Source organism: Oncorhynchus keta, chromosome 11 (genome assembly GCF_023373465.1).
Source record: "Oncorhynchus keta strain PuntledgeMale-10-30-2019 chromosome 11, Oket_V2, whole genome shotgun sequence".
In the NCBI taxonomy this organism is placed as follows: domain Eukaryota; kingdom Metazoa; phylum Chordata; class Actinopteri; order Salmoniformes; family Salmonidae; genus Oncorhynchus; species Oncorhynchus keta.
Window position 1 is genome coordinate 8,624,792 of NC_068431.1, and position 22,376 is coordinate 8,647,167.

Below are 22,376 nucleotides of genomic sequence, written 5' to 3' on the forward strand. Positions count from 1 at the left end.
GGAAATTAACCAAAATAGACGTTGTACAACCAAACAGTAAAACTAACCCGTCTAATTTTCTCTTACTATAGTAACCCAAATGAGAGTTGTAATTGTTTCAAGGATGCCTAGTATTTCTCAAGGCAGGTTCCTGCCCAGATATAAGCTAGGGATGTTTCTCTTTAAAGCGTATTACGTGTCAGAGCCCACTCAACCCAGGAGTGCACATAACTTCCCACTTCCATTTCCTTCCCATTTCTGCTTACATTTGAGTGAAGACTGAATGCTGAGGCAGCACATAACTTTGCCCTCCCACGGGTCAGAGGGTTAACTAGCTGACTGGCTATAGCTTCATATACAGTCATTGGGCTATTGTCATGGGGAAGGGACGGCTGCCAGTACCACCTGATCAACGGCCACAGGAAAGGATCACTGCTGCAACAGCAAGATAGGCTGAGCTGTTTAACAAACAACAGTTTCAGGGTCACATATATTACCACAATGCACCTCTTTAAGGAATACCTAGGATAGGATAAGTAATCCTTCTCACCCCCCCCCCCCTAAAAGATTTAGATGCACTATTGTAAAGTGGCTGTTCCACTGGATGTCATAAGGTGAATGCACCAATTTGTAAGTCGCTCTGGATAAGAGTGTCTGCTAAATGACTTAAATGTAAATGTTATTGTCACACTTCATTCATAACGTTCCATTCATTTTGAAAAGGGAGGATATGATTGCCAATGTTGTGCATGTTATAAGCTTCTTACCTTCAACTCAGCACTTTTAGACATCTTTAAAATAAACTTTATAGGACCAATATAAAAATATAGCTTTCTCTAAGTGTCCACAGCACTTGGGACCACAATGGAAGAGTGACAAGCTTACGCAATCTAGCTAGTGAGAAATTATTGACTGACTTGGGGAAAAAAAAGGGAAATAAACTAAATCAATGCATGCAACAGTTAAAAGGCAGCACACACACCAACTGGTATATCATTATAATTTATACCGAGTAATTAGCAAGCTAGTACTGTAGGCCTACTCTACATTCACTCTTCGATGAGGCTGCAACCACACACATCTGAATGTAAACATGTTGGATGTCATAAGGTGAATGCACCAATTTGTAAGTCGCTCTGGATAAGAGCGTCTGCTAAATGACTTAAATGTAAATGTAAATGTTTAAACTGGCTGTAGTCACAACTAAACAACACATGATCGATGCACTGACAGTGCTGTCAAAGCAAGCAAATTAACCAATTCATCTTGACTGAAGACAAATTGATATATCACACTCGTCAAATACTCAAACATGTTCGCTAGTTACAAGATAAATACGTGCTCAATGACACAACAGCAATTTTGCATTTGGTTACAATGCTTAATTTAACTATCTAGCATGGTACTGTAGCCAAAGATAGCTAACTAACGGTACATTGTAACATTGTAATGTTCATCATAAAAAAATGAACCCGTCCTAAGGGTCGATTTGCTAAATTACAAAAATAATAACGTTTGCTAATATCAAATGGTCGCGTGGAATAATCACCTTCCTTATGCATTCTGCGTTAGTAAATTCAGCTTTCTTCAGTTACCAATCCCGTTCATTGAGTCCAACCACCCGGCGAGCCTGCTAAACTAGCCAACGTTTAGTTGCCTTCTCCGCCCAACCCAACAACATACCACCCGACGAGCTAGTGAGTTGCAAGTGAAAATTAGCTAACTAACTGTACAAGACGAAGGGAAGACAGTCGTTTATGTTTTTATAACATTGCAAATCCCAATTAGATCAAATACAGTATAGCCATTAAAATAATGTATTTAATTCGAGTCTTAGAAAGAAAGGGCGTAGAAAAAAAAAATGTTCAACAAATCAGTCACATACCCTCAGCCATGATGGTTCCGTGGCTTTTTGGTTTGGTATCGCGAGATCACAGAGATGAAAGTAGGCGGGGACAATAAATTCTCTATACGACAGGTGTACCAGCATCTTTCCAAAGTTGCCTTGAAAGGTAACTGGCATCTTTGACTGATATTCATTGTGAAATAACACACTGAGAAGTTTCCAAATCTGTATTGACTGCGTACATCTACCTTGCATATTGTTTCAGATCAATTCCACTTGTTCAGATTTATGAGAATGCATGCATTAGGTACTTGTGTTTAGCTATACCTACATGTTATTATGAATGATCTTCATAATAATTTGTGATTGGTTGAAAAGCGTGAGACATTTGCTGGGCATAAGGTTAAGTGGTACTTGCATTGTCTAGACTGGAGCCTGTTCTTGGCACAGATCCCCGAAACCTGCTTTTCTGAGATCTCTGCCTGGCCAGCAGTTCATGTGGGGAAAGGGAATAAGTATGTGGCAATCACAACACCTCACATTGTGTGAAAGTGATACTTGGCTTTCTTCTGAATATGAGAAACTACTAACACACACACTATTCCCACATTTGTGCCAAGTGACAGTATTCAATTGTTAATGATATCAATGAGTCACAGATACTTGCTAAATCTAGCTTAATGTATTGTGTGACAACTACATTGATACACTATGTATACAAAAGTATGTAAACACCCCTTCAAATTAGTGGATTCGGCTATTTCAGCCACACCCCTTGCTGACAGGTGTATACAATTGAGCACACCGCCATGCAATCTCCATGGACAAACATTGGCAGTAGAATAGCTTAACTGAAGAGCTGTGACTTTCAACGTGGCGCCATCATAGTCAGTTCGTCAAATGTTTGCCCTGCTAGAGCTGCCCTGGTCAACTGTAAGTGCTGTTATGGTGAAGTGGAAACGTCTAGGAGCAACAACAGCTCAGTTGCGAAGTGGTAGACCACACAAGCTCACAGAACTGGACCGCCGAGTGCTGAAGCTCGTAAAAATCATCTGTCCTTGGTTACAAAACTCACTACATTGGAGGCAATGTCAGCACAAGAACTGTTAATATGGACCTTCGTGAATTGGGTTTCCATGGCCGAGCAGCCACACACAAGCCTAAAATCACAATGCGCAATGCCAAGCGTCGGCTGGAGTGGTGTAAAGATCGCCACCATTGGACTCTAGAACAGTAGAAACGCGTTCTCTGGAGTGACGAATCACACTTCACCATCTGGCAGTCCGACAAACATCTGGGTTTGGCAGATGCCAGGAGAACACTACCTACCCGAATGCATAGTGCCAACTGTAAAGTTTGGTGGAGGAGGAATAATGGTTTGGCTTGGCCCCTTAGTTCAAGAGAAGGAAAATCTTAACATTCTAAATTATTCTGTGCTTCCAACTTTGTGGCAACAGTTTGGGGAAGGTCCTTTTCCTATTTAAGCATAACAATGCCCCCCATTAACAAAGCGAGGTCCATACAGAAATGGTTTGTCGAGATTGATGTAGAAGAACTTGACTGGCCTACAGAGTCCTGACCTCAACCCCATTGAACACATTTGGGATGAATTGGAGTTTCTGAATGCGAGGCAGGCCTAATCGCCCAACATCAGCACACAACTTCATTAATGCTCGAGTGGCTGAACGGAAGCAAGTCCTTGAAGGACCAAGTTTGGGATTACCTGACCTAGGGGTTCAGACACCACATGATACACATGAGAACATGCTAGGAAGTAAGATCATGTGTGTAACAAAGAAGTAGATGTCTGGTAATATGACAAAACATTGTACACATAATTTTCATTAAATGAAAATACCCCAACAATTATTGGAGGAGGAATCATATTTTAGAAGAACTCACGACACAAGGTGACAATTTTCATAACATGAAAAATATACATCAGAATTTTGTCTTTGTACATTAGGCAAGTAAACTGCAATAGTCCATCAGAGCCAGAATAAAATCATACACCAGGAGAAATTCGAGGATCAGGGGGGTATAAAACATGGCACAAACATACATTTTAAATCAAAACCCAGACACTACTACCAGCATGGAAACCTAATGTTAAAGCATGCACAACAAATCCTACCTACGACACCACACAGAGGAAATCAAGCGTTGTAAATTCATCTGTTTCATCAAGGTGACTCTAAGAGAAATAGCTCCCCTAAATCTCATCAGAATATTAAAACAAATATAAGACCGTACACCACACATCTGGGGAAGGTTATTGCTACACCAAATGGTTACCAATACGTTTGATTATACATTGTACTGGTGTGAAGGGTTATAAAATAACACTTAAGCGGTTAACCATTTCTCTGACGTCTCTGAAACTATAACTCTGGTTCAATACAGGGTGCAATTGCCAAGCAATTTAATAGGAGGCACTTTTTGAAAAATGTATAATTAAAAATCTAACTACGAGCTCAATTTGTGAATGCATGACTTGTAATGGCTGTGTCCATCTCCAAAGAAACACACCTGAATTTGTAAGTCGCTCTGGATAAGAGCGTCTGCTAAATGACTTAAATGTAAATGTAACTTAACAAATGAGGTATGTGATCAATTCGGGGTACATGTGCACCACGGTAGGGGAACTTCCTAATGGTGTTAAAAATCCTAAATAAAGACTTGCCTCTATAAACTTATTCATATTTTAAAATGGTGACTTACAGCAAATTGTCCTGAAGTGCTAAGGGTGAAGGAACCTAACATGACAAGCATGCTACAGAATGTGTCTATTCTAGTGCACCCTCTGCCATAAATTCCAATTTGGCCCGATATTCCGGTCATTCTAGAACCCGAACTCCGCTGTTCTCCAATAGTGGGATTCTACAACAGCATCGCATTCTTACCATTCTGCCTTCTTCAAGGCTTCCTGTCCATCAAAGCAACCTGTAACATACCTACACTAATACACACTAGAGTGGATGTTGAACGGGGAAGAGGACTAAAAACTTCCAATAACTCACAGGGCTCAAATTCTACCTACAGAAGCACTACTTATTTGGTACTATGTGTCTTGCTGGATGGGTAGGAACAGTTTATATATTATCCAGTTTTAGGTCTGTGCTATATACAGATCTTTACAATCTCTTCCTGAAAAGTTCATAGACTTCAAAAAAACGTGTTTATTCATCTTCTGTTTTGTAGTTTTCGAGTTGGCACTTGTGTGGCAGTTTTCGGTCAGCATGTGGCAACAGCTGTTAAGTTCTATTGCGACCTATTGTTGCCAGACGGTTTCTGCCAAATGCAATGAAGACGAGCCTGGCAATCGGGTAGTAGAGTGCAGGAAAACAGTGCCATGTTGTTTCTCAAATTGGAGACCTGTGGAAGACAAGAACTTGAAACTTAGAACATATTGATATACTGTAATACACTTCCAGTAGAGTGTCTTCAGAAAATGCAACAGGTATGAACAAAGTGTGAACATTTGGATAAGTGACTCAGAGATGCAGTATAATAGCATTGGGACCTCTTCAAAACTACAAGACATGACTTGTGAAAGACCAAAAGTCCACTATTCTTACCCTGAAAAAGTGAAGCTAGATGCAGCTTGATAAAATTCACTCAAAGGCAGTCTCTTGGCTCTTTCTTACACAACGGGCCACTTTTCTTTTGAATTCCCCATGTCGGTCTTCACGCCACTCTTTCTGCAGGGGGAATCAAACGTGCAAAAACATTTAAGTTCAAAGATGATGACAGTTCTGCTCTCCACAAAAATACAAATTTGATGTTTGAGAACCTGCAACATTCAGAATATATTCTGAATTATGTGCACTAAAGAGACAGAATCGAAATCCCCATGTACTCCTTTTGTCCCAAACAACAATCCACCGATTGTCTATGTATAAAGAACTAATCCGTGTGAGCTTAAACCGGTGATTTGGCCCCTGAGACTCACTGCAGCGTCAACGTTGGCAGGCGAGTCTCCGTTCGGGTCCGCCAACATAGAGATAACACTAATCATGATGGTTTCCACTGTGTGGATGGGCAGCCAGCGCTCCTCGGGCTTCTCATAGCCGTACTTATCCTCACCAGGCTCGTGTAAAATAGATATACATACGTCACCGTTCTTGTCAACTGCAAACAGGACAAGAGACATGAAATTAGACTTGTGTTCTATTGAAACCTTTCATGTAAACATTTATTTGTTGTGTGTGTGTGTGTGTGTGTGTGTGTGTGTGTGTGTGTGTGTGTGTGTGTGTGTGCAAACAAGGATTTTGGTGCATTCCATAAAAATCTTTACCTTAATGAGAAACACAACTGATCCTCCAGAGGGATAGCTGACATTTCCCAAACAGTAAAACAGACCCCCCCCCCCAAAGGGTACTAACACTTTGAGGAGAAGGGGGGAAAAACACCCAGTACAATTGACCCATACTTACCATTAGGGTGCCATATATCTGTGATAAATGTCATTTTAGGTGGCCTGAGAGGGTAGTCTTTGGGAAACGTGAGATGTGCTTTGAACACACCACCTTCACTGTGAACATGAAGGCAGAGAGAAATGCCTGTCGTTATGGTCAAATAGCAGGGGGTTGGTAAAAGATCAAGACATTTTGACAGACAACTGTTGTACATGACGTATACATTAGTGGTGCTCTCGGGTAGACTCATAACCCGCAGTCCCCGTGGTTATGGGGAGTTAGGTCTACTGCATTTTCTCCCTGGTCCCTAAATGTCTTTGCTTCGAGACTGAAGCAGAGAAAACAGATGGGTTGTTAGCGATAGCTGAACCGCGCACCCCTAAAATACATACCCACATACAAATACTCCCCAGCTGACTCATCAACCCATCCACACAGCAAACTCAGAGTGGAACTGGGCTGGCAGACTTACTAGCATGTGTCTGGTGGGCCGATGATTAAGACTTCCCATCTGTAGAGGTCGTTATCGTCTATCAAACCTGCTGAGAATCCCTCCACTGGGTTCTTATTGAGCTCTGGGAAATCAAGAGAAAACATTTGAACAGTTTTTTTCAATCCGAAATACACACAAAAAATATAGTAGTGTCTCTACGGTGATGTTTGACAGTGCTGTTCTACGGTGATGTTTGACAGTGCTGTTCTACGGTGATGTTTGACAGTGCTGTTCTACGGTGATGTTTGACAGTGCTGTTCTACGGTGATGTTCTACGGTGCTGTTCTACGGTGCTGTTCTACGGTGATGTTCTACGGTGATGTTTGACGGTGATGTTCTACGGTGATGTTCTACGGTGATGTTTGACAGTGCTGTTTGACAGTGCTGTTCTACGGTGATGTTCTACGGTGATGTTTGACAGTGCTGTTTGACAGTGCTGTTCTACGGTGCTGTTCTACGGTGATGTTTGACAGTGCTGTTCTACGGTGCTGTTCTACGGTGCTGTTCTACGGTGATGTTTGACAGTGCTGTTCTACGGTGATGTTTGACAGTGCTGTTCTACGGTGATGTTTGACAGTGCTGTTCTACGGTGATGTTTGACAGTGCTGTTCTACCGTGATGTTTGACAGTGCTGTTCTACCGTGATGTTTGACAGTGCTGTTCTACCGTGATGTTTGACAGTGCTGTTCTACGGTGCTGTTCTACAGTGCAGTTCTGCGGTGCAGTTTACGGTGCAGTTCCGGTGCAGTTCTAACGGTGATGTTTGACAGTGCTGTTCTACGGTGCTTTTACGGATATTTGCAGTTCTACGGTGATGTTTGACAGTGCTGTTCTACGGTGCTGTTCTACGGTGCTGACCGTGCTGTTTGACAGTGCTGTTCTACGGTGATGTTTGCTGTTCTGACAGTGCTGTTCAGTACGGTGCAGTTCTACGGTGATGTTTGACAGTGCAGTTCTACGGTGCAGTTCTGACAGTGCAGTTCTACGGTGATGTTTGACAGTGCTGTTGATGTTTACGGTGCTGCTTTTACGGTGATATTTGACAGTGCTGTTCTACGGTGCTGTTTGACTTTTGAACTCTATCCAGTCAATAAAGTGAGACATCCATCTCACTAATCAGTTTGTGGAAAATGCTGAAGTCAGCCTTCTCAGACTGAAAATGTTCCTCCGTGAACATAAATATATTTTATTCCACAAATCATCCTTTTCCCTAAAAAAAAATTCTAATAAAAAGTTATATCCCTATAAAGTGCCCATTATACCAAATAAACAGCTTCCTACGTAGCAGTTTAAACTGAACTCAGAAGTTCACTGTGGTTTAGATATGCTGTTGCCGTGGCAGCCAGTCTCCTGCTGTGCTGAAACACCAGCACAGTCAAACAACTGTACCCATCTGTCACATCCTGGGCTCTGGTCCTAAAAGAATCAACTTGGTATGTGGATTTCAACCACTTCATTTCCTCACGAAACAACCATCTCAACAGTGAAGTCAACCTATAGAGGGCATATTAAAATGATTCCCATAACACACCTCTTATTGTGTAAATAAGTAGTCAAGCATTCTCAATAAAGCAATTATTCATAAACGCTAACTTGATCAGGGTGGTTCCCACCATGAGACATGAAGGAAGAGGTGTGATGGTGCTTTGCTGGTGACACTGTCTGTGATTTATTTAGAATTTAAGGCACACTTAACCAGCATGGCTACTACAGCTCCACCTTCACCTCAAAGCACGGAGCAGTACACAGTGACTACTGCTGTTACTGGGGGGTGAGCGACTATTACTACGACTGCTGTTACTGGGGGGTGAGCGACTATTACTACGACTGCTGTTACTGGGGGGTGAGCGGCTATTACTACGACTGCTGTTACTGGGGGGTGAGCGCCTATTACTACGACTGCTGTTACTGGGGGTGAGCGCCTATTACTACGACTGCTGTTACTGGGGGTGAGCGACTATTACTACGACTGCTGTTACTGGGGGTGAGCGACTATTACTACGACTGCTGTTACTGGGGGGTGAGCGACTATTACTACGACTGCTGTTACTGGGGGGTGAGCGACTATTACTACGACTGCTGTTACTGGGGGTGAGCGCCTATTACTACGACTGCTGTTACTGGGGGTGAGCGCCTATTACTACGACTGCTGTTACTGGGGGTGAGCGCCTATTACTATGACTGCTGTTACTGGGGGTGAGCGCCTATTACTACGACTGCTGTTACTGGGGGTGAGCGCCTATTACTACGACTGCTGTTACTGGGGGTGAGCGCCTATTACTACGACTGCTGTTACTGGGGGGTGAGCGACTATTACTACGACTGCTGTTACTGGGGGGTGAGCGACTATTACTACGACTGCTGTTACTGGGGGGTGAGCGACTATTACTACGACTGCTGTTACTGGGGGGTGAGCGACTATTACTACGACTGCTGTTACTGGGGGGTGAGCGACTATTACTACGACTGCTGTTACTGGGGGGTGAGCGACTATTACTACGACTGCTGTTACTGGGGGTGAGCGACTATTACTACGACTGCTGTTACTGGGGGGTGAGCGACTATTACTACGACTGCTGTTACTGGGGGGTGAGCGACTATTACTACGACTGCTGTTACTTGGGGGTGAGCGACTATTACTACGACTGCTGTTACTGGGGGGCGACTATTACTCGACTGCTGTTACTGGGGGTATTACTACGACTGCTGTTACTGCTGTTACTGGGGGGGGACTGCTGTTACTGGGGTTCTATTACTACGACTGCTGTTACTGGGGGGTGAGCGCCTATTACTTTGACTGCTGTTAATGGTGGTGAGTGACTATGACTATTAATGGGGGTGAGCGAGGAGTCAAAGGAAAACAGATGTAGTACCAATGTGTATAAACCCTGGACTGATAGGGGGCGCTGTATTGAAGCCAAAAGGGTAGCCATCTTGGCACTCAATTTAAAAATATATTTTTGAAGCTCTAGTAATGCATTTATTAACATCTACACTCGTTTTTGCAACGTTTATTCTATCCCAGACACCATACTGCATACTTTAAAACTACAATATGTGAGCTAAATATAAAAATTAAAATATATAAAAAACATTTTTCTTTAAAGCATTTTATTTTGAGAGTAGTAATGTTACTGTCCCCACCACAATAGAAAATATGCAATTGTGTCCGTGAAACATTTAATTGAAATACTGTAAAACTCAATTTCTAGAGGACTGCTATCCTACTAAGGCGTACCAATATGGCCAACTGGTGGCTTCAAAGCCAATTCATAGCATCAGCAATCCAGGGTTTATATACAGTACTTGTCAAAAGTTTGGAAACACCTACTCATTCAAGGGTTTATCTTAATTTTTTACTATTTTCTACATTGTAGAATAATAGTGAAGACATCAAAACTATGAAATAACAGATATGGAATCATGTAGTAACCCAAAAAAAGTGTTATACAAAATGTATTTTAAATTTGAGATTCTTCAAAATAGCCACCCTTTGCCTTGATGACAGCTTTGCACACTCTTGGCATTCTCTCGACCAGCTTCATGAGGAAAGCCTCAAACCTGGAAAGCATTTCACTTAACAGGTGCCCCTGGTTAATTTGTGGAATTTCTTTCCTTCTTAAGAGTTTGAGCCAATCAGTTATGTTGTGACAAGCTAGGGGTGGTATGCAGAAGATAGGGCTAAATAGGGCTATTTGGTAACAGACCAAGTCCATATTATGGCAAGAACAGCTCAAATAAGATAAACAACAGTCCATCATTACTTTAAGACATGAAGATCAGGCGATGCAAAACATTAAATAACTTTTAAAGATTCTTCAAGTGAAGTCGCAAAAACCATCAAGCGCATGATGAAACTGACTCTCATGAGGACCGCCACAGGAAAGGAAGACCCAGAGTTACCTCTGCTGCAGAATAAGTTCATTGGAGTTAAATACACCTCAGATTGCAGCCCAAATAAATGCTTCAGAGTTGAAGTAAGACACATCAACTGTTCAGAGGAGACTGTGTGAATCTGGCCTTCATGGTCAAATTGCTACAACAACAACAACAAAAACTACTAAAAGGACAATAAAACGAGCCAAGAAACGCAAGCAATGGACATTAGAACTGTGGAAATCTGTCCAAATTTGAAAATGTTGGTTCCAACCAACGTGTCTTTGTGAGTCGCAGAGTAGGTGAACGGATGATCTCCACATGTGTGGTTCCCACCATGAGACATGGAAGAGGTGTGATGGTGCTTTGCTGGTGACACTGTCTGTGATTTATTTAGAATTCAAGGCACACTTAACCAGCATGGCTACTACAGCATTCTGCAGTCATACACCATCCCATCTGGTTTGTGCTTAGTGGGACTATCATTTGTTTTTTTAACAGGACAATGACCAAACACATCTGCAGGCTGTGTAAGGACTATTTGCCCAAGAAGGAGAGTGATGGAGTGCTGCATCTGGCCTCCGCAATCACCCGATCTTAACCCAATTGAGATGGTGTGGGATGAGTTGGACCACAGAGTGAAGGAAAAGCAGTCAACAAGTGCTCAGCATATGTGGGAACTCCTTCAAGACTGTTGGAAAAGCATTCCTCGTGAAGCTGGTTGAGAGAATGCCAAGAGTGTGCAAAGCTGTCATCAAGGCAAAGGGTGGCTACTTTGAAGAATCTCAAATATACATATAGTTTGATTTAACACTTTTTGGGGGGTTACTACATGATTCAATGTGTTAATTCATTTTCTTTATGTCTTCATAATTATTTTTACAATGTAGAAAATAGTCAAAACTAAAACCTTTGAATGAGTAGTTGTGTTCAAACTTTTGACTGGTAGTGTACGTTATGAAGTAGTACATCCCCTTTGAACAGCAACCCTGGCGATCATGTTTAGGGCCAGCGAAGGCCACTGGAACACAGCCACATGGGGCTTCAGATTGAGCTGTTCTCAGCTGAGAAACCTTGGCAAGGTGCAGCAATAACCTAGTAAAAAGATAAAGTGCAACTCAGACTACACCGAGTCACTGTCAGTCGCTACGAGGAAACAGACGGTGGTTGTATTTTACGAACGTTTTAATTAAAAGTATGGATTGCAGCAAACAAATTAAGGCACACCGCTACGGAGTTTCAACAGATGTTCACGGTAAGGGTTTAAATTCCGACCTTCGGCGACTCGATGTATTCGGAGATACAGTCCACACACACGTCTCCGCTCAACTTTATTGAAGTCAAGTACATCGCGGAGTTTAATTGTACTTGGCTAGAAGCAGCAGTATGTTTATGCATGTCAGTCTAGCTTTTACATGTGTATGAAAAAGGAAATAAAGCATGGTGAAATCATGGGCTATTGTACACAATTTATTTCTATATCCCCCTTCAACATAAAGATTAAATGGAGCAATATAAACATGGTATCTATATCATAATAAATAATAACTCTGAATAGGTCATTGAAGTTTGACAGGCACAGCCATATTAGGCTAGCTAGGTACATTTCTGAATGTACACCAGGCACCTCGGTTATTTGCGGTAGCTAGCGAGCTACGCATTGCCGTCAATCCAGGAAATCGGTGGCGTGCAGGGATTATGCCATGCCTAGTTAACCAGACATTATGCTGCCCTTTAACTGTGAAGAGACTATTTGTTCTGCATGGAGGAAAAAACAACACACACACACACACACATATACATACATATACACTCATATATACATACATATACACACACACACACATATACATACATATATAATGGGTGGTTCAGTAAAACTCCTGCACAGCCCTTAATTTAAAAATCAAGCTGCCAGCTGTCCAATGACCACCGACTGGTAGTTGACGTGTGTCTGATAACGTCGAGTTAGAAATCGACATCACGTTCAAAACAAAGGGGTGGGATATTACACACGTTACGTTTAGCTTGCTATCTAGTTAGCTTCGCTAAAGTTGAACCATATAAAACGTGAACGTTATCCCCAAACATACACGTGGATGGCTAGCCACCGAACGACTAAATATTACCCCCAAACTTGGCGGAAAGATAGTAAATAGTGTTGCGATGTTAGTTAAATTTACTGCCAACTGTAACGTTAGTTCGCTGCCACTGGTTAGCTACCGTGAGATGATATAGCTTAACGTTGACACAACGCGAGGGGGGTTTAATAAAGACCACATATTTTATTTGACTCGCTATATTCAACTATCAAAAATGAAGTAAGGCAAGATGTGACATTTCACACCACATACACGACAGTAGTTAGATAAAAGTAAAAGCCGAAACAAAGATTTTACGTGGGCCAAATGAGATGGATTAAGCTAACGTTAGCTAGCATAGCAACCCGACCAGCGGAAATAAAATAAACCGTTTATAACTAAGTATAACGTTTTAAATGAGTTGACGTTAGCCACCCGTTTTATAAATTACCTGCCAGCTGTCTCCTGAGTAACAGTGCTGCCTGAGGCTCCGTCATGGTTTTTAGTTTTTTTTAACAACTTGGATTACAAAATGACAAATGTTAATATTGCTTGGTGAGAGAATTAGCTAGCTATCTATTTTCAATAAATAACGACAGCGCCGGTGCAAGTTCTTCTTCTTCTTCTTCTTCGATATAACAGCAGTCCGTAAACAAACGTTATATGCCACCACCTACTGTGCTGGAGTGTGTGATTAATTCCGGTCTACAATTCTTCTTCTTCATCTTTTTTGATGAGGTTTAACGGCGGTTGGCATCCAATACATGTTACATTAGCGCCACATACTAGACTGGAGTATAACTCCCTTACACTTTGCTTGAAAATAATAATAATTATAAATACTCCTACTTAATTTAGTACTACTAAAAAAAATAAAAAATAAAGAGCCCTACTAACTTCTAATAGACCCTCCCCCGTCCTAGAAAAAAAATACAACCCCGTCCAACCTCAATGATCCTACACTTTCCCTCTCTTCAACATAGTGTAATGATATAATACTTACAACAATATAGCAACACTTGCTCCACTGTTTCATCGACCATACACTCCAGACACAAACCACTCACGTGCTGCCAATCAGATGTAATGACGAGTTCAATGAACAATGTCCTAAACGCAATCGAGCAAACAACACCTCTTCCTTCCTAATCTGACCTTTCAATCTTTGTCCATCCACCTTTCTTTGTGAGGCATATAAATGCCGGCCCTTATCTCAGACTCCCATCTCTTCTGCCACACATCAATCAAAATGGCTCTGATCTTACATTTGTCCTCACCTCTGCTCAGTGGAACATTAATTATCAATTATATCTTGTTTCAAAGCTCTTTTAGCTAACTGGTCTACAATTTCATTCCCTTCCACACCCGAATGTGCTGGGACCCAACAGAATCTCACTAATACACATATTCTCTCAATTCCCCATAATTACATGAATAACCTCCAACAGAAGGTCACTCCTATCAGATTTACCAGATGATCAACTATTTAATCCAGACAGAGAATCTGAACAAACTATAATTCTAACAGGTTGTACGTCCTCCACCCACTGGAGGGCAACTACTATGGCCAACAGTTTAACTGAGTATACCGACAGTTCATCTGTTAGTCTTCTACATATCAGCACATCAAATTCAGGAATGTAAACACCTGCTCCTGCGCGCCCACTGTCTGGGTCCTTGGATCCATCTGGGGCCTTTGGATCTATCTGCGGCTGACACCTCTGTCCCGAAGCAAGCACCAGTTAACCTAGAGCGAGCCTCGAGCTAGGCCCATCTCCCGGCTTGCCGAAGAGGTCCACCAGCTAATTCTCAGACAGAGTTCAGTGTGTCAAATCGGAGGAGGGCATGTTGTCCGGACCTCTGGCAGTCTCGTTGGGGGTGCCACAGGGTTCAATTCTCGGGCCGACTATTTTCTCTGTATATATCAATGATGTCGCTCTTGCTGCTGGTGATTCTCTGATCCACCTCTACGCAGATGACACCATTCTGTATACTTCTGGCCCTTCTTTGGACACTGTGTTAACAAATCTCCAAACTAACTTCAATGCCATACAACACTGCCTCCGTGGCCTCCAACTGCTTTTAAATGCTAGTGATTGCTGCCCGCACCCACCCGCCCGACTAGTATCACTACTCTGGACGGTTCTGAGTTAGAATATGTGGACAACTGTAAATACCTAGGTGTCTGGCTAGACTGTAAACTCTCTTTCCTTACTCACATTAAGCATCTCCAATACAAAATTATATCTAGAATCGGCTTCCTATTTCGCAACAAAGCCTCCTTCAGTCATGCCGCCAAACATACCCTCGTAAAACTGACTATCCTACTGATCCTTGACTTCGGCGATGTCATTTACAAAATAGCCTCTAACACTCTACTCAGATTACATCCAGTTTGCTATCACAGTGCCATCCATTTTGTTACCAAATCCCCACATACTACCCACCACTGCGACCTGTATGCTCTCGTTGGCTGGTCCTCGTGTAACAGTATAGCTTCCGTCCCTCTCCTCGCCCCTACCTGGGCTCGAACCAGGGACCCTCTGCACACATCAACAACTGACAACCACGAAACATCATTACCCATCAATCATCAAAAGCCGCGGCCCTTGCAGGGCAAGGGGATCAACTACTTCAAGGTCTCAGAGCGAGTGATGTCACCAATTTAAACACTATTAGCGCGCACCACCGCTAACTAGCTAGCCATTTCACATCGGTTACACTCGCTACATATTCGTCACCAAACCCCCTGGCTCCAGGTCATCTATAAATCTTTTCTAGGTAAAGCTCCGCCTTATCTCAGCTCACCGGTCACCATAGCAGCACGCGCTCCAGCAGGTGTATTTCACTGGTCATCCCCAAAGCCAACACTTACTTTGGCCGCCTTTCCTTCCAGTTCGCTGCTGCCAATGACTGGAACAAATTGTAAAAATCACTGAAGCTGGAGTCTTATATCTCCCTCTCTAACTTTAAGCATCAGCTGTCAAAGCAGCTTACTGATCACTGTACCTGTACACAGCCAATCTGTAAATAGCACACCCAACTACTTCATCCCCATATTGTTATTTATCTTCTTGCTCTTTTGCACCCCAGTATCTATACTTGCACATCATTATCTGCACATCTATCACTTCAGTGTTAATTCTAAATTGTAATTATTTGACCTCCGTGGCCTATTTCTTGCCTTACCTCCCTAATCTTCTACATTTACACACACTGTACATATATTTTTCTATTGTGTTATTGACTGTACTTTTGTTTATGTGCGACTCTGTGTTGTTGTTTTTGTCACACTGCTTTGCTTTATCTTGGCCAGGTCGCAGTTGTAAATGAGAACTATTTCTCAACTGGCCTACCTGGTTAAAATAAAGGTGTTCTCAACTGGCCTACCTGGTTAAATAAAGGTGTTCTCAACTGGCCTACCTGGTTAAATAAAGGTGTTCTCAACTGGCCTACCTGGTTAAATAAAGGTGTTCTCAACTGGCCTACCTGGTTAAATAAAGGTGTTCTCAACTGGCCTACCTGGTTAAATAAAGGTGTTCTCAACTGGCCTACCTGGTTAAATAAAGGTGTTCTCAACTAGCCTACCTGGTTAAATAAAGGTGTTCTCAACTGGCCTACCTGGTTAAATAAAGGTGTTCTCAACTAGCCTACCTGGTTAAATAAAGGTGTTCTCAACTAGCCTACCTGGTTAAATAAAGATGTTCTCAACTGGCCTACCTGGTTAAATAAAGGTGTTCTCAACTAGCCTACCTGGTTAAATAAAGGTGTTCTCAACTAGCCTACCTGGTTAAATAAAGGTGTTCTCAACTAGCCTACCTGGTTAAATAAAGGTGTTCTCAACTGGCCTACCTGGTTAAATAAAGGTGTTCTCAACTGGCCTACCTGGTTAAATAAAGGTGTTCTCAACTGGCCTACCTGGTTAAATAAAGGTGTTCTCAACTGGCCTACCTGGTTAAATAAAGGTGAAATAAAATGTAAAAATATATCCAAAGGCATCTCACCTGCCTCCACTAGTAGGCACATACAGACATTGATTTAAACGCATATCAACATGGTATGTAATGAATTTCCTCCTCTTCTTCCGAAGAGGAGGTGTTCTCAACTGGATCAGAGGAAATAGGCGTGGTAATTGTCCTGGTACCTTTTAATGCGTAAAGGTACACATGAACAAACTAACAAAAAAAAACAAGAAATGTGAAACTCAAAACAGTCCTATCTGGTGCACACACAGAGACAGGAACAATCACCCACAAACACACAGTGAAACCCAGGCTACCTAAGTATGATTCTCAATCAGAGACAACTAATGACACCTGCCTCTGATTGAGAACCATACTAGGCCGAAACATAGAAATTCCCAAAACCTAGACAAACAAACATAGACTGCCCACCCAACTCATGCCTGACCATACTAACTAAATACAAAACACAGAAAATAAAGGTCAGAACGTTGACAGTACCCCCAAAGGTGCGGACTCCGGCCGCAAAACCTTGACCTATAGGGGAGGGTCTGGGTGGCGTCTGTCCGCGGTGGCGGTTCTGGCGCGGGGACGCGGACCCCACTTCACCATTGTTTTAGTCCGCCTCATTTTCCGCCTCCTGGCTTTCTACCATGGCAACCCCTCTCAATGACCCCACTGGACAGAGGGGCAGCTCACAGAGGGGCAGAAGCTCTGGACAGAGGGCAGGGGCTCTGGCGCCTCTGGGCTGAGGGGCTCTGGCGCCTCTGGGCTGAGGGGCTCTGGCGCCTCTGGGCTGAGGGCTCCTCAACGGCGCCGGACAGGCGGGAATCCGGCAGCGGCGCTCGGACAGGCGGGACCGGGTTAGCGCCGGAAGGCGGGAGGCTCCGCGCAGGCGCCGGACAGGCGGGAGGTCCGGCAACGGCGCCGGACAGGCGGGAGGTTCCGGCAACGGCGCCGGACAGGCGGGACGCTCCGGCAGCGGCGCAGGACAGGCGGGACGCTCGGCAGCGGCGCCGGACAGGCGGGACGCTCCGGCATATGGGCCGGACAGGCGGGAGCACCTGCAGGAGGAGACTGAGACAGCCTGGTGCGTGGGGCTGCCACAGGAACTACCAGGCTGGGGAGACTTACCAGGAGGCTTGGTGTTAGGAGGAGCCTGAAAGACCGGGCTGTGGGGGAGCACTGGAGCTCTGGTGCGCAACCTTGGCACCACTTCCCCAGGCTGGACAACTACTCGAGCCCGGACCCTCCAGAGTGCAGGCACAGGTTGAACCGGGCTGTGGGTAAGCATAAAGGAGATCTAGTGCTTACTACACGCACCTCTCCCCTAGGCTCCACTCCCACAGTTGCCCGGTACGAGCGGAGCGCAGGCAGAGGACGCACTGCACCCTCCCAGCGCCCGGAGACACAGCACGCAGAGCCGGCGCAGGATAACCTGGACCAAGACTGCGTACCGGCGACCAGACCCGCTGAGCAGGCACCATACGCCCCTGGCTCAATGCCCAAACTCGCATGGCACTCTCAGGGGGGCTGTCCTATAGCGCACCGGGCTATGGACACGCACTGGCGACACCGTGCGCTCAACCGCATAACACGGTGCCTGACCAGTAATGCGCACTGCTTATCATAAGCACGAGGAGTGAGCTCAGGTCTGCTACCTGGCTTAGTATCACAACTGTGCCCCCCAACCTTTTGGGGCTGCCTCTCACCTGCCGCACTGCCGTGCTGGCTCCTCATATTGCCGCCGCTCAGCCTCGCTGCCTCCAGCTCTGCTTTGGGGCTGCGATTTTCCCCAGCCTGGTGCCCAGGGTCCTCTCCGTTCAGTATCTGCTCCCATGTCCAGGAGTCCTGTGATGGTGGCCTCTGTTGTTGATGCTGCTGCTACTGTCGTCGCTGTCCTTACCACGCCGCTTGGTCCGATTTTGGTGGGTGATTCTGTAATGAATTTCCTCCTCTTCTTCCGAAGAGGAGAGGCGAAACGGATCAGAGGACCAATACCGGCGTGGTAATTGTCCATGGTACTTTTAACTGCGTAAAGGTACACATGAACAAACTAACAAAAAAACAAGAAATGCGAAACTCAAAACAGTCCTATCTGGTGCACACACAGAGACAGGAACAATCACCCACAAAACACAGTGAAACCCAGGCTACCTAAAAGTATGATTCTCAATCAGAGACAACTAATGACACCTGCCTCTGATTGAGAACCATACTAGGCCGAAGCATAGAAATTCCCAAAACCTAACAAACAAACATAGACTGCCCACCCAACTCACGCCCTGACCATACTAACTAAATACAAAACACAGAAAATAAAGGTCAGAACGTGACAATATATCCGTAAAGCTATATACTGGATTGTTCCATGAACTAAACACCCGTCATAAATTGTCGTCCTGATCAGAGCTCTTTAAATATCCCCCCATGACGGTCTATCATCACCCCGTTCATAACCAGAGACAAAGCACATAAGATTCACCACCTTCTTACACTATGATTGAACATTTAGGTAATATTACTGCGTGTTTCCAACCACAAGGTATAACCCCCTCACTCCAAATCTTATTAAATAATCCCAGGGGAACATGTATGATGACCTCGTCAGGTAGACGCTGAAACATTGCGTAGCCCAACTGATCATGACCTGGGTCTATATATGGTCTATATATATATATCAGTCTATATATGGTCTATATATATATATATATATATATATATATATATATATATATATCAGTCTATATATGGTCTATATATATATCAGTCTATATATGGTCTATATATCCACAGCATATTAAGGCTGAACACATCTCATGTATGGTTAAACCAGCATCCAAAGAAGAGTCAACAGTATCCCCTTTGTTATACACATAAACATAAGCGTTTAAAATCTCAAACCTGCTTCGCTTATATACATCATCCAGAGTCACCCCACCATGTATCCTAGCAAATGTCTCCCCCAACAAGTCAGTTTTTTCTTTATCAGATCCCGGACCTTTTTTGACCCATAACCAAAACTGGAAGTCGAGCATCTTCCAGTCCTCTTCTTCAACATAGAGCATACATCCCCCAGCTCAGTACCCTGCCTATTGTAGAGCAGAACTGTCTCCATGCATTTCTCCCGACAGACATTAATGACCCTACATAGTAAAGCTCTCTTCCTTTGAAAATCAACTAGATTCTCAGGAGTCATATTTGCACACAACACTCTGTAAACCCTATTTAGTTCTCTTATAGCAGCAGTCTCTTCGGCCCACCAAGGAACCACCTTCCTTTTCTCACCCACTTCACACACTGGCACATATACATTTGCAGCACTCAAAATCAGAGGTCACAGAAGGCAGCACATACATCAACCCGGCCTCTCTAAAGACGAACTGTCCAACAGACTTTAAGTAATGATCACCAAACTTTTCCCAGTCTGCTTTATGAAATCACCATCTTCTCTTCTATCTGGGGGCGGCAGGTAGCCTAGTGGTGAGAGCGTTGGTCCATCGAATCCCCGAGCTGACAAGGTAAAAATCTGTCCTTCTGCCCCTGAACAAGGCAGTTTAACCCACTGTTTCTAGGCCTTCATTTTAAATAAGAATTTGTTCTTAACTGACTTGCCAAGTTAAATAAAGGTTAAATAAATAAATGGAATAGTAACATCAAAGTTCATGGTACACGAAATCAGGAAATTATCACTTCTAACAGTGGAATCATTCATTACGTTCACACATATACATCAACTCTTGTACCACATTCATCGTTAAGACATACAGTGCATTCGGAAAGTATTCAGACCCCTTGACTTTTTCCACATTTTGCAACGTTACAGCCTTATTCTAAAATTGGTTTAAATCTTTTTTCCTCCTTCATCAATATTACACGCAATACCCCATAATGACAAAGCAAAAACAGAAGACTGAAATATCACAAAACATTTTCTTTTTCTTTTTTTGCTGATTTGATTATGAAAAATATGAATAACATTCCACCCATGAGGCCACTAGAGGGCGATTTGGTCATTTGACTTCAGGAAAGGGTTCTACTCAATGGTGTGTTGGATACCACCCATATACGTTTGCTTGACACCCCCTCATTATCATATTAGAGGAATAAATGAAGAAATAATATAAATGAATGAAAATGGGATTTAGTATTTAATTTATTAATTATGTATTTATGTTTTGTATTCATTCATTCATTTATGTATCTATTTATATGTGCATTTATTTATTCATGTATTTATGGGTGCATGTATTTATTCATGTATGTATGGGTGCATGTATTTATTCATGTATTTATGGGTGCATGTATTTATTCATGTATTTATGGGTGCATGTATTTATTCATGTATTTATGGGTGCATGTATTTATTCATGTATTTATGGGTGCATGTATTTATTCATGTATTTATGGGTGCATGTATTTATTCATGTATTTATGGGTGCATGTATTTATTCATGTATTTATGGGTGCATGTATTTATTCATGTATGTATGGGTGCATGTATTTATTCATGTATTTATGGGTGCATGTATTTATTCATGTATTCATGGGTGCATGTATTTATTCATGTATTTATGGGTGCATGTATTTATTCATGTATTTATGGGTGCATGTATTTATTCATGTATTTATGGGTGCATGTATTTATTCATGTATTTATGGGTGCATGTATTTATTCATGTATTTATGGGTGCATGTATTTATTCATGTATTTATGGGTGCATGTATTTATTCATGTATTTATGGGTGCATGTATTTATTCATGTATTTATGGGTGCATGTATTTATTCATTTATTTATGGGTGCATGTATTTATTCATGTATTTATGGGTGCATGTATTTATTCATGTGTTTATGGGTGCATATATTTATTCATGTATTTATGGGTGCATGTATTTATTCATGTATTTATGGGTGCATGTATTTATTCATGTATTTATGGGTGCATGTATTTATTCATGTATTTATGGGTGCATGTATTTATTCATGTATTTATGGGTGCATGTATTTATTCATGTATTTATGGGTGCATGTATTTATTCATGTATTTATGGGTGCATGTATTTATTCATGTATTTATGGGTGCATGTATTTATTCATGTATTTATGGGTGCATGTATTTATTCATGTATTTATGGGTGCATGTATTTATTCATGTATTTATGGGTGCATGTATTTATTCATGTATTTATGGGTGCATGTATTTATTCATGTATTCATGGGTGCATGTATTTATTCATGTATTTATGGGTGCATGTATTTATTCATGTATTTATGGGTGCATGTATTTATTCATGTATTTATGGGTGCATGTATTTATTCATGTATTTATGGGTGCATGTATTTATTCATGTATTTATGGGTGCATGTATTTATTCATGTATTTATGGGCGCATGTATTTATTCATGTATTTATGGGCGCATGTATTTATTCATGTATTTATGGGTGCATGTATTTATTCATGTATTTATGGGTGCATGTATTTATTCATGTATTTATGGGTATTTATTCATGTATTTATGGGTGCATGTATTTATTCATGTATTTATTATTTATTCATATTTATGGGTGCATGTATTTATTCATGTATTTATGGGTGCATGTATTTATTCATGTATTTATGGGTGCATGTATTTATTCATGTATTTATGGGTGCATGTATTTATTCATGTATTTATGGGTGCATGTATTTATTCATGTATTTATGGGTGCATGTATTT

At 42.3% G+C, this 22,376-nt stretch overlaps 3 protein-coding genes across 4 annotated transcripts in view; all 3 read right to left on the minus strand.

Annotated features, from left to right (window-relative positions):
* The window catches only part of LOC118390635 (rabankyrin-5-like), a 44,187-nt gene extending 42,203 nt beyond the window's left edge, over positions 1–1,984 (minus strand). Inside the window, exon 1 of one of the 2 annotated variants that reach the window (XM_052529364.1) lies at positions 1,865–1,984. In XM_052529364.1, the coding sequence (XP_052385324.1) occupies positions 1,865–1,874 (10 nt within the window). In that variant the 5' untranslated portion in view covers positions 1,875–1,984. The other variant, XM_052529363.1, reaches the window with a different exon arrangement.
* The window catches only part of LOC127933060 (uncharacterized), a 324,880-nt gene that overhangs the window by 59,040 nt on the left and 243,464 nt on the right, over positions 1–22,376 (minus strand). The gene's annotated exons all lie outside the window — the stretch shown is intronic.
* Positions 3,483–13,344, minus strand: LOC118379056 (ubiquitin-conjugating enzyme E2 G1-like). The gene is made up of 6 exons (XM_035766059.2): positions 13,145–13,344; positions 6,716–6,818; positions 6,262–6,359; positions 5,778–5,956; positions 5,404–5,526; positions 3,483–5,200 (listed from the first exon to the last, which is right to left on the minus strand). The coding sequence occupies exons 1-5, from the start codon at positions 13,188–13,190 to the stop codon at positions 5,440–5,442; spliced, it is 513 nt and encodes a 170-aa protein (XP_035621952.1). The 5' UTR covers positions 13,191–13,344; the 3' UTR covers positions 3,483–5,200; positions 5,404–5,439.

Bases quoted from the DNA above. Each gene is read 5' to 3' on its own strand.
- LOC118379056 (XM_035766059.2), bottom strand. From the start codon at position 13,190: ATGACGGAGCCTCAGGCAGCACTGTTACTCAGGAGACAGCTGGCAG. The intron at 6,360-6,715 runs GTAAGTCTGCCA...TCATGTTCACAG, and splicing joins GGCCCACCAGACACATGCTA to TGAAGGTGGTGTGTTCAAAG. The intron at 5,957-6,261 runs GTAAGTATGGGT...TCCTGTTTGCAG, and splicing joins AGATATATGGCACCCTAATG to TTGACAAGAACGGTGACGTA.